General features: G+C 31.7%; 1 protein-coding gene across 1 annotated transcript; it reads left to right on the plus strand.

Annotated features, from left to right (window-relative positions):
* The first annotated feature begins 181 nt into the window (after positions 1–181).
* On the plus strand, positions 182–5,610 carry LOC103875228 (probable 6-phosphogluconolactonase 2). The gene is made up of 3 exons (XM_009153728.3): positions 182–4,449; positions 4,521–4,656; positions 4,967–5,610. The coding sequence occupies exons 1-3, from the start codon at positions 4,298–4,300 to the stop codon at positions 5,453–5,455; spliced, it is 777 nt and encodes a 258-aa protein (XP_009151976.1). The 5' UTR covers positions 182–4,297; the 3' UTR covers positions 5,456–5,610.
* The last annotated feature ends 8,364 nt before the right edge of the window (positions 5,611–13,974 follow it).

The raw sequence follows: 13,974 nt of genomic DNA on the forward strand, positions 1-13,974 counted from the left end.
GATTTATTTAAACTAAATTATATTTTTATCAAAAATACAATTAACTAAAAATAACAAGCTAATATATCTTTTTCTTTTTTAAATAACAACTTTTGATATTTTAATACCTTTTACTGGAAAATATAAAATTCTATATATTTTATTACTATTTTCTGTACTATTTTAAAATAAATCACCCTATTTGTAAAAAAAACATTAATATATAAAAAAACTAAAATATACAAAACTAAAAACCAAAAATTAAAAATTAAAATCTAAAAATAACTAAAACTTAAATTTAAAAAAACTCTAAAATCTAAAACAAAAATCAAAACTTAAAAAAATTTCAAAAAATTATAGCCTAAGATAATTAGACTAAGAAGTTGATTGTTTGTAGATTCTAGAATAGATTTGGCTTTTGTTTTCTAAAATCTATATTTTATCTAATCAAAATTAAGGTAAACTAGATTCTCTACTTTTTAAGGAAACATGATTTTCAACTTTTTTATAATTAATAAATTAATGAATCAGTTAAAAACTACTAAAAGCATGAAAAATAAATTAAAGAGTCAACTAACTTTACTTAAAACGTGAAAATAAGCAAAATAATCTAAAATCATAGAGAACATGACACATAAGCATATATAATTAAAAGGTTTGAAATAATAATATTATTTAAATTAATAAATTAATGAATCAGCTAAAAAATATTTAAAACATGAAAAATATATTAATGAAACAGCTAAAATTACTTAAAACATGAAAATAACCAAAATAATCTAAAATTATGGAGTAAATGACACATAAGAAAAATTAGAGCTAAAATTACTTAAAACATGACAAAAAAAACAAAATAATCTAAAACTATGGAAAATATGACACATAAGCAAATTCACTTCTCAAATAATAGTATAGATAAACATATTATAAAATTAAAATCTAAAAGAATTTAAAAAATATTTTAGTGTAACAAATATATAATACTTATGGCTAAAATTACATAAGGTTAATGGTATATTGATTAAAACATAATGAAATTAACTTATTTAAATAAAATATTAAAGTTTGATTTGCATAGGCTATTATTATTTTTGATATTTCTCATGTGTTTATAGAGCGGTAGATACAACTCTTATATATGTAAAATAATTAATCTGCTGAAAATAATACATGTTTTATTTACGGAAAAGATAGATAAAAGTTGTCATATCATTAGGGAAAATCCATAAATTGGGGATTCTGGGTTTTATCTATAATATTATGAATTTTTCTAATGATATGACAACTTTTATCTATCTTTTCCGTAAATAAAACATTTATTATTCTAAGCATCTTGCCAAAAACATATAGTCTCATTTCATGAACGTGTTCACTAAATTTAGAATATTGAAACTTTTTATACATCCGTATCACAATACTATTGTATAAAATGTAAACTTTATGGATAATATAATTTATATGCCATGCTAAGTTATATCAATACTTTTTAACATCCATATCAACTCGAGATAATATTATGTCATTGGCCATCTTATTATATAATTTTTCAAATTTATGTTATAAAATATACTATGCTGAATAAACCAGAAACAAATAGAATGTTGTGCGGTTTGTTTCTATGTTGTTGTATATTAGTTAGTTATTATTAGTAATATGTTAGTATAATAGTTCTGTATACTCGATCACATCAACAATATAATCATATTTTTATTCTGATTATAAATACTTAGATACAATATAAATATATTACTGGAAAATAAAATATATAATCCATGATAAATTTGAATGAATCGGAAAAAAATGATGTTATTGGATCTTGATTAAGCTATATTTTATTAATGGAGTAAATTTCGGTGTCAAATATTGAATGCTCCAATTCAAAAGATTAATAAAATTTGAGTCAATCAAATATTTTTGGAATGATTGACTTTCGTGTTTGTGGTGTCCAAGCTAATGTCAAAAAGATTCATCTTATTAATTGTTCTTTCCATGTATTATTTTGCTATGTCAATGGGTGAATTAAAAGTAGATAGATATGCAAATTTCTTAATTATAGCCATCGATTTATTACAGCGATTTACTGTTTTATACATATGTGGCCCCTATATTTGAATCCAGTTTGTTTTGAGGAAATTATATATGTCTAATGTACCACTAATTTAGTGATAATAATTAGTAAATGTTTGCCTTAAACATGTCTAACTCATGTCCATTACGTACGGTACCATGCAAATGTTTCAGCTTTTTTTATTAGCTCAAACATGTATTTTATTTTATTTTAAATATATAAATTAGGAAAAAAATTTATATTGGAGCGTTAAGCTCAAATTTCATCTACTATCAATCATATATTTGATATAATTAATGGTAAAAAACAATGGAAGAATTGTGGTGTGTTTAAGAAAAATAACTTTCCTTTTAATATATACATATGTAATGTATAATTTTGACAAATATATAATATATAGTTTCAAATAATCACCTCATCCTGCCCATGACGCAGGTTATTATCTAGTAGAATTCTATTTTAATAGAGTAGATGAGTACAAACCATTAATTAAAAACTATGCAGGGCAAACAACGTAAAGTCAAACATAGGTGATTTTTTTTAATCTTATATTAATTTAATAATAGTATAGATAGTATGTAAGTGATATTTATCGTAATTCGTAATCAATGTTATATTATAATAATATATAAGTCCTAATACAGAGAAAGTATAGAGTATTTGCATTTCCTACCCACACAATTTATCATATTTAGTGATCTACCTAAACACTCTGTTGGACACTGTCTTTGCCTTAAGTTTTACTCACTCCATCATCCCTATTTCCCTCAAAGTTTTACTGTGTTAGGCAGATTCTTAATATCTAATTTCTTTTAGTATTTCGAAACTATATATGATGCTAACTCTTTTTTAAATATTGATTAATATTAAGCCACCAAGGATAAGGTTCGAACATAGTTTTAAAACAAGAAACCAGAACCATATCAGTAGGCAGGGAAGATACATGACCTATAGGCTATAACAACTTAGGCTGAAAGTATTAAACAGTACACAAGAACAAACCGCACACACTTCAAAGGAAGAACACTTAGGGAATTAGATGCGATGTCGCTGCCTCTGCAGTACTCAAAGCGAGAAGCCAGCTTGGACCACTGATAGCTACGTATGACTGGTACCTATGTTATGCGGTTACGCTATCTGCAAACCGTTGGACCATAACGTTCCGACCAGGAAGTACATGTTTCAGTGACCAGACTTTCAGTTTTCTGTATTCAGAATTTGGTTAACCAAGTACTAAGATAAATTTCAAAATATTATGTTGTGTGTTTTGAATTTTTTTTTGTAGTTTCATGTTTATTGGTAGTTTGAAGAGGTAAAGAAGGTTAAAAGAGACGAAGGCTTGACCTTCTTATTTTACTTTATTAAATAGAATGTTTGATAAATGGTTATGTTTTCATAGTATGATACATTGGTGTTTAATAACACAAAGATTATTCAAAAGATTATTATAAATTTATCATACTGGTTTTAAAATTTATAATATATGTACTAATTAGTATTCTTAAAATGATTATGCCCGCATGTGCGGGCAAAATGCCTAGTTACATAAGTATTACACACATTTATCATAGTATTTAAATTTTGTAGTTTGTTTATATAAAACTAACTATTTGATGTAGTAATGTTTTGTATGATTTAATATTTTCATAGTAAGTAATATCTTATTATTAATAACTTTTATTTTGTGAATTTAACTTGAAAAAAAAATAACAACTTAAATATAGTCAAAATCAAAAAATTACAAATCAAAAAATAGATTACTATTCAATGTTTTCTAAAAACTACAATTTACAGCAAAATCCAAAATTTAAAAACTAAAAACCAAATTAATCTTTCACATTCTATTTCATCTTTCTTAGCTACACTCATAATAAAAGTTTGAACAAATGGATTTAGGGGAAAAAACTTGAACCACTAAAACAATCTAATTTCATGGAAAAACATGAATATATAGTTATATAGAGTAGATTAATAAGGACGAAAGGAATAATAATAAGGTTGTATATGATTAAATGTATATACTACAAAGAAAGAAAGGTATAATATTAAACCTTTTTTCAAAAAAAGTATAATATTTCAAATATATTATTTTGTTTGTAGTAACATACATACCCTTTGTTAATCCAATTTTCCACGTACAAATATTTTAAAAAGTAATAACTCCCCACTCACTTTCTTATAAAAAACAAGGCTCCTTCGCTTGCCATCATCACACCATTACAATTACCATTATAATCATCATCTAGTAAAATGGCTCCGGCGAAGAAGATAGTATTCAAAACAAAGCATGAATTGGCGGTGGAGCTGGCCAAATACACAGCGAATCTCTCCTCGAAATTCTGCAAAGAAAGAGGAATCTTCACCGTTGTTCTCTCCGGCGGCGACCTCATCTCCTGGCTTTGGTATAACAAATATAAAACCATCTTTATCACACTCTTAATACAAGTCTCATTATATTTGATTCATCCTACAGGAAATTGTTGGAACCTCCTTATGCTGATTCAATTGAATGGTCTAAGTGGCACATTTTTTGGGTCGATGAGAGGGTTTGTGGTTGGGATGATGCCGATAGCAACTATAAACTCGCATACGACGGTTTTCTCTCCAAGGTACATATATAATTATCAAGCAGTATATCTGAATACAGTTTCTTTTGTTACAAACACAATAAAATATTTCCTGTGGATGTTAAAACTAATATCATATTAGTAAAATAGAGCATATTTATAATTTTCATCTAATAGTTTTGAAAATCTTAAGGAAATTTTCTGATGTTCGTGTTTAATGTACATAGTTTATGATAAAATTTTGACTAAAACACCAGAAATAATGGGTTTATTTTGATACAAAACACACCAAACGTCAAGGCAAGATCATGTTCATAGATATATATTTGATATTTAATAACAAAACATCCAGGTTCCTGTTCCGGCCGAGAACATCTATGCCATCGACAAAGGGCTCGGAGCTGAAGGCAATGCCGAGCTCGCAGCCGAACGGTATGAGGAATGCCTCAAAGAAAAGGTGAACAAAAACATAATCCGAACATACAAATCCTCGGGTTTCCCACAATTTGATCTCCAGCTTCTAGGAATGGGACCAGACGGTCACATGGCGTCTTTGTTCCCGGGACATGATCAAATCAATGAAAAAGTGAAATGGGTTACATTTATTACCGATTCACCAAAACCCCCACCAAAAAGGATCACTTTTACTCTACCGGTTATCAATTGTGCTTCATACAATGTTATGGCCGTATGTGATAAAGAACAAGCCGATTCGGTTGCGGCTGCTCTTACTCATACCAAAGATGTACCAGCTGGTAGACTAACAGCGGATGTTGAAGTGGTCTGGTTCCTTGACCAAGCAGCTGCGTCTAAACTCAAAGGCTGGTGCTCTATCCTTTGATTTCAACGTTTGTGTGTCCAGTTGTATCGGTTTTGTTTGGCTCGTTTGTAAACCGTGTATTGCTATTACTTGTTTATGCTGTGTAACATACCAAATGATTAATTTGGTTTACAAGTATTCTCTTTGGTTTTAATAATAATTGGTTTCATAAATGAGAGAGGATGTTTAGCCAACATATGAATCAGGGAAAGACAAAATTCCCCAAATCAAACTTAAGAAATCCATTAATTGATTGGATCTTTCCCATGCTATCCATCGATTAATGGGGACACTGAACTTAAGAAGACGTGAGACAGCACTACACTCGGAACTGGAAGCGCTAAAATGGGCAATTGAGAGCATGCTACAGCATTCGACATGCCAGAGATTTGAGACAGAATGTAAAGACCTAATTGTAATGATAACAGATCCACAAGCTTGGCCAAACCTCTCAACTGAGCTGGAGATCATTCAAATTCTCTATATGTGTTTTTCGGACTTCAAGATCAGCTACTTCCCGAGGGCGCAAAATGAAATCGTTGATTCGCTGGCTAGGAATGCTCATTCTTTCCATAGATCTATTTGTTTTATTAATTGTTCTATTATAGTCTTGTTACCCAGCCACCTCAAATTTGAGTAATAGAATAGCCGTTTGTTGCAACAAAAAAAATCGTTAATTGATTATTACCCTACAAGAATTTAAGGGGATGGAAGAAATTTTTTTAATTCATTGTTGAGAAGAAACCAAAAAAAGTCAAAGTTAACGTTAATTTATGTCTTACCAAAAATCCAAACTCGGTTCCAATTTTGTGGTTGTACCTCACTAGGCCTGTTGCCTTGGGTTGATTCGATTATGAACCTATTATTTTAGCATTGGTTATGCTTAAGACCAATTAAGTATATTTTCAATCTGCCTCAAAGAATTTAGAGCACCCACATCAGTTCATTTTTAAGTGCTTTCATTAAAGAGTATTTCGACCATATTCCAAACTTTGGGTTACACGAAATCTCTTTGTAGGATAAGACAATCAAAGTCTCACTTTTGTTCTATGCTAAGATACAAGAGAAACAAATAGAGATTTAGTGTTTATATCTGTTTCTTCAAAGTCTTTGATGAACTTTGAACAATAAATATTTTTCTCTCTCTCTTTCTTACTAACTATTAGCTTCTGATTTTTTCTATGTCTAGTTGTCAATGACAATCAAAGTCTCACTCTTGTTCTATGCTAAGATACAAGAGAAAAAAATAGAGCTTTAGTGTTTATATGTGTTTCTTCAAAGTCTTTGATGATCTTTGAACAATGAATATTTTTTTCTCTCTTTCTTACTAACTATTAGTTTCTGATTTTTTCTATATCTATTTGTCAATGCCTACACCTCCTTATATAGATAGTGAAAAGTTGCAACCAATAGTTGCAATGGTTAAACTAAAAGTTGCAAAGGTTAATGATGAGTTGCAATAGTTACTAAATAGTTACAATGATTAATCACCAAATGTTGCAATTAATTAATATGGTCATTACCAAAAGGTGCAATCATCAATAGTTGCAATGTTTTATTTCTATAGTTGCAACTGTTCATACGAACAATTGCAATGGTTCACATGAAACATTACACATATTCACTTAAATATATAACATCCCTCCTCCATTAAAGTTTAATCATAAATTTATTATATAAATAATACATATATCAAACTCATGCATAAATGAAAATGTTCGAAGAATTAAATTTTCATCTAAGTGTACTACACATTCCAAATGTCCGAGAATCAGGATGTCATACGGATTGAATCATTCAACCCATTTTGGGCACATGAAGATAATACACACATGTGTTTCCACACTACTCTAAGTGTTTATACTTGACACTATTATAAGCTATGTGTTCCTATCCATTCTTAAGCGCGTACAAAGCCAAGACCCAACTTATTGAAGCGGCATCACTTCACACTCATATAGGTAAATACTTTCAGTCATGCACCTGCAAAATGCACTTTTTCAAAGTATTTATTAAGAATAATTTTTCAACTATCTCATTCTTGCAGGTCCAAACACATACCTTGGGATGATATTAACAAAAAAAAAGAATGTGCTTCAATCTTTAAATGCATGCTTTCCACATTGAATTCAGCACCTAACATCGTATTAGAGGAGAATTGGGTATCCCACCATTAAAGATTTTAAATGGACTTTAAACCTATCCCTTTAACCGACTTATCACTAAGTCCCTAACTAATCCTTTCGTCAAATGATCAGCTAAATTTTGTTGAGACCGAACAAATCTATTGTAATCACCCCGTGAGTGATCAGCTCATGTACTGCACTATGTCTAACGCCCAGGTGTCTAGACTTACCATTATACACTTGGCTATAGGCCTTTGCCAAAGTAGCTTCACTATCACAATGGATAGAAATTGGTGATACTGGTTTCGGCCACAGTGGAATCTTGTATACTAAGTTTCGTAGCCACTCTGCTTCTTGACCAGCAGCTGCTAATGCTACGAATTGCGACTCCATCGTCGAACTTGTAATGGAAGTTTGTTTCCTCCCCCGAGCAAAAACACCCAACCACTTGTAGAAGAATGATCTTCTATGTTGGTAATCCAACTTTCATCTGAATATCCTTCTAGCACTGAAGGAAATTCGACATATGTCAAACCATAATTAATGGTTCCTTTCAAATACTTGAGCACCCTTTTTAAGGCTTGCCAATGGTGAGTACTAGGATTACTAGTGTATCTACTCAACCTTCCTACAGCGTAAGCTATATATGGCCTAGTGCTCGTCATGGCATACATTAAGCAGTCAATCACTTGTGAATATTCGAGTTGTGATACTGCTTGTCTTGTATTAGGCATAAGCTTCACACTCGCATCCATGGGAGTGCTCAATGGAGAACAATTCTCACAATTGAACTTCTTAAGAACTTTCTCAATGTAATGAGATTGTATCAAAAATAGTCATTTGTCTTCACGTTTGATTCTAATTCCAAGAATCACATCCGCCTCCCCCATGTCTTTCATTGCAAAATTTGATGACAAAAATGCTTTTGTAAGCTCTATTTGTCTAAGGTCAGTACTAACAATCAACATGTCATCAAGATACAAGCAAATGATTACTCCGTTTCCAGATTCATCAAATTTTCCATATAAACACTTATCTGATTGGTTTAACTGGAAAACATTTGATAAGACAACCTCATCAAACCTTTGATGCCACTGCTTAGGTGCTTGCTTTAGCCCATACAATGACTTGATCAACTTACACACCTTATGATCATTACCAGGCATAATAAAACCTTCAGGTTGCTTCATATACACCTCTTCTTCCAAAATACCATTTAAAAACGCTATCTTAACATCCATTTGGTGAACCACAAGGTTATCAATTGCTGCCAAAGCAATTAATAATATTATAGAAGAGATCCTAGCAACTAGAGCATATGTATCGAAATAATCAATACCTTCCCTTTGTTTGGAGCCTTGAATAATCAATTGTGCTTTAAACTTGTCTATTGTTCCATCAACTTTCATCTTTCTTTTGAAGATCCATTTGCAGCCTAAAGGCTTGCAACCAGGTGGAAGATCCGACAAGATCTAAGTATTATTTCCCATGATGGAGTCCATCTCATCATTTATTGCTTCTTTTCAAAAGGCAACATCTTGAGAGTTCATAGCTTCGCTATAAGTTCTTGGATCATTATCAATATGATAACATTATGAGTGTTGTAAACCAATCTCATCTTTTGATCCTTCAACTAAATATATTTGAAATCAGGACCAAATGATTTTTCAATCATTCCTCGCTTGCTCCTACGAAGCATAGGTAACATGTTAAGAGACACAAGAGTTTCATCTCCTTTATTAGTTGCACTTGAACATGGAACCAAAGCCTTTGGCATAGGTATAGATTAAAAATGAGTTTCATCAAATATTGCATCTATTGATTCAATTACAGTGTGAACTGCTATTGAATCATTAGGTTCTATTACATAAAACCTATAATCTTTGGAATGCTCTGTATATCCAATAAAAATGCAATTAGTACATCTCTCTCCCAAAGTTTTAATTTTGGGTTGGGGTAGTCTTACAACAGCCCTACATCCCCAAACTCGAAAATAATTCAAGTTTTGTTTTCTCTTATACCAAAGTTGAAAAGGGGTAATTTTGTTCTTTTTGTTAGGAATTTTATTTAATAAATAGCAAGCCGTTAACATGGCTTCACCCCAAAATCCGTGACTTAATCTCGAGTAAGATAACATGGAATTAACCATTTCCTTTAGGATTCTATTTTTCCTTTCTGATACACCATTTTGTGGTGGTGTATACGGAGCCGTAGTTTCATGAATAATGCCTACGGACTGGAAATATACATGATCATAATACTCTCCACCTCTATCGGTGTGTAACTTCTTAATCAAACCATTTTGTTCCAATTCAACCTCAGTTTCATAAACCTTAAATTTATTTAGGGCCTCGTCTTTAGCATGTAATAAATATACATACTACAAAGAGAATAATCATCTATGAAAGTGACAAAATACTTCTTGTTTCCTAAAGATGGTGTAGCAAGAAAATCACATAGATTCCTAGCACTACAGAATTTTTTTCAATGTTTTTAAATGGTTGCCTAATTATCTTTGTTATCATGCAAGTACTACATTTTTCTGAATTTATATCAAAAGTATGAATTAAACTTTCTTTAGACATATTAATCATATGATTATAATGTACATGACCTAATCTAGCATGCCACAGAGAAATATCATTTTTCTAGAACTTGCCATATAAATATATAAACATAATTGACAATTTTATTAATATTAAGCATAAACATATCATTACAGAAATGTCCAAATCCAACAAATACATCACACTTCGATAATATATACTTATCAGATTCATACACTTGTTTAAAACCACATCTATTTAAAACACTACCAGAGACTAATTTTTTCCTAATTCCGGGAACATGAAGTACATCCTTAAGATCAAGGATTTTTCCAGAACTAAACTCTAACACCACTTTTCTACGAACTAGAATAGGGAAAGTTGACTCGTTTCCCATATGAAGTACATATCCATCTTGAACTTACCCATATGTAGTAAACCATTCATGATCCTTGCAAACATGTGTTGTTGCACCCGAGTCAATCCACCATGCCACTTCATCATCCTGCACATAAAATGCCTCATAAGTCTTTGATACATAATTCACATTAGAATATGGTTTAAAATCAAAGATTTGACCTTGATGAGTGACTGGAACTTGGTCCTTAGACACTTGTCCCAAAAGGTTTTGTCCCATTTTATTTTTATCCTTCCCAGCTCGGCAATAATGACTTAAGTGGCCCGACATGTTATAATTCCAACAAATGCTCTTAAACTTTTTGTTAGATCCATTGCAAGTGTTGTTATTAGAAGATCGTTTCCTCTTCTTCCTATTCTTAGAACTCACACCTTCCTCCATCATATTGATGGAAGAAGCACCAGCCTCATTATTTTTGGGTTTTTCTCCTTCTTGCGCCCTTAGAGATTTCTCTATGCGCAAACGGCTGCCAAGTTGTACAAGAGACAATTCATTTTTGTGTTTTAACATGTGTTTAAAAAATTTCAATGAAGGTGGTAACTTATTGATGATACTCCATACTGAAATGGATTCGTCCATCTTCATGTTGTGTTGTACAAATTAACCTAGTATATGAAGCAATTCATTGTATTGCTCCATAACTAGCCTAGAATCAGACATCTTGTAATTATTAAAATTACTGACAAGGAACTTCTTACTAGAAGCATCTTCAGCCAAGTACTTTGATTCTAACGCATCCCACAACTGTTTTGCGGATTCGACATTATGATAAACATCAAAGAGAGGGTCTGACATACCGTTGAGAATATGGCCACATCATATGTAATTGTTGTTTTCCCATTTAAGTTGCTTCCTTGTCTCATCCAACGACTCTTTCTCAGCATCCTCCGGTACAGTAGGCATTCAGATTTGTGAGGAGAAAATGCATCTTCTTTTGCCATCTCCGGAAATATACTCCCTCAAACTTATCTAACTTTTCAAACTTTGATGTCATCTCTCGTATAGATTCACCAGTCATAATTCACAAGAAAATACTCTTTAAGATTGTATTAAGGGTTATAACCCGTAAAGTTGTGAATTATATATGGATAATGATTGAATCGCCGTGCTTTCCTTAAAGAGTATTTTGACCATATTCCAAACTTTGGGTTACACGAAATCCCTTTGTAGGATAAGACAATCAAAAGTCTCACTCTTGTTCTAGGCTAAGATACAAGAGAAACAAATAGAGCTTTAGTGTTTATATGTGTTTCTTCAAAGTCTTTGATGATCTTTGTGTTAAGCTAGATGTGCTTCCAATCTAAAACCAATTGGTTTTAGGTTGAAAGTCCATCTAGCTTACCATGGTATCAGAGCCAGGTTCACGCAGCCCAACCCGATCCATATCGATCTAGCCCAAAGTTGACCCATCGATCCTTGCTCGAATATTCTGAGATTGACGCTCAAAGAGACATCATCTCGAGGGGGCGTATTAGACACAAAGTGTCTCACGTTGGTAGTTGGAAGAGATCCTAAGCAATATATAAGATAGATGCGTCACTCCACTTATCACCAATTGGTTTTAGGTTAGAATCACATCTAGCATAACATGGTATCAGAGCCCGATCTACGCAGTCCAACCCAATTTTCATCGATCCGGACCAAAGTTAGCACATTAATCCTTGTCTAAGCATGCCGAGATTGACGCTTAAAGAGCCATTATCTCGAGGGGGCGTATTAGACACAAAGTGTCCTACATCGGTAGTTGGAAGAGATTTTTAGTAATATATAAGATAGATGAGCCACTCCACTTATCACCAATTGGTTTTAGGTTGGAAGCTCATCTAGCTTAACATGGTATCAGACTCCGATCCACACAGCCCAACCTGATCCACATCAATCTAGCCCAAAGTTGGCCCGTTGATCCTTGCCCGAATATTCCTAGATTGATGCTTAAAGAGCCATCATCTCGAGGGGGCGTATTAGACACAAAGTGTCCCACATCGGTATTTGGAAAGGATCCTAAGCAATATATAAGATAGATGGGTCACTCCACTTATCACCAATTGGTTTTAGGTTGGAAACCCATCTAGCTTAACACTTTGAACAATGAATTTTTTCTCTCTCTCTTTTTTACTAACTATTAGTTTCTGATTTTTTCTATATCCATTTGCCAATGCCTACATCTATTTATATAGAGAGTGAAGATTTGCAGCCAATAGTTACAATGGTTAAACCAAAAGTTGCAAAGGTTAATGAAGAGTTACAATGGTTAGTAAAGAGTTACAATGGTTAATCGCCGAAGGTTGCAATTAATTAATATGTTTATCACCAAAGATTGTAATCATCAATAGTTGCAATGTTTTATTTTTATAGTTGCAACTGTTCATACAAAAAATTGCAATGGTTCATATGAAACATTACACCTATTCACTTAATTATATAATAGTCTCTAGCTACAAAAGAACAATAGGAAAGAGGGGAGAACAATTACAAGAAACATCTTTTGGACAAGAGAGACTATCACACAAATAACAAGAGACTCTAACAATTACAAGAAACGTCTTTCATTCATGGTTCTTTTTCCTTTGTATTATTAATTTTAATTACATTACTAAAAAGTAATATAAAATGTTAAAAAAATTCTGTCTGAGAATTTCTCCACTGATGATGCTCTTATTTGATTCTATGAAGGCTTTTTCGTTTCTCCTATCCTCTTGCGTTGACCTACGCTATTATTTGAATTTTTTGTTTTGGTACTAATGTTAATACCAGTTTGAAATATCCAATTGCATAGGATAAGAGTTATATCTACTTGAGGGATAAAGTATATCCAAAGAGAGTCAGTTCTTTCGGAAAAAATCTCAAAAAAGTCATCACAGAAAAGTTGACATGCATATATAACAGATGGCTGCCAAAACAGGAAAACTATTTCTCTGGAATATTCTTTAACGCTCAAATAGGCTCCATCCATAATTATAAGCAAACATAAGCTACGAACCAGACCACATGAGTAATGTTAGAAAACAAGTCAAATCTGCCCAGCTACGGGTTAAATCATATTTTGATTCAAAAATGCGATCAGCATAACTTACAAAGTGTTAATAATCGACCCATTTCGTTAAAATTTGTGGATAACCGAAAATATTTTTAATTTTTTTAAAAAAATTATGTTAATTTATTATTTTACATCAAGGAAATACGTGATTTTTGGTTGAGTATATCAAATGAATTAAATTGGTTTTAGAATGTTGTTAAATGTTGTAATATTAAATATGAAATCCCCCTATACATTAAAAAGAGAAGTCACTTTAGTGATTTCTGCTGAGGTGGCACTCATATAGAGCTTCTCAGGAAAAACGTTATAATTCTATTGGCTGGTTTTTTTGAATTTTTCTTTTTCATTTATTTTAATCAATCACTTATGTAGACAAGCCCAAAACTATTGTCGATTTTGTTAAGTCCATATAT

The sequence above is a fragment of the Brassica rapa genome, chromosome A01 (assembly GCF_000309985.2).
Source record: "Brassica rapa cultivar Chiifu-401-42 chromosome A01, CAAS_Brap_v3.01, whole genome shotgun sequence".
Classification (NCBI taxonomy): Eukaryota; Viridiplantae; Streptophyta; class Magnoliopsida; order Brassicales; family Brassicaceae; genus Brassica; species Brassica rapa.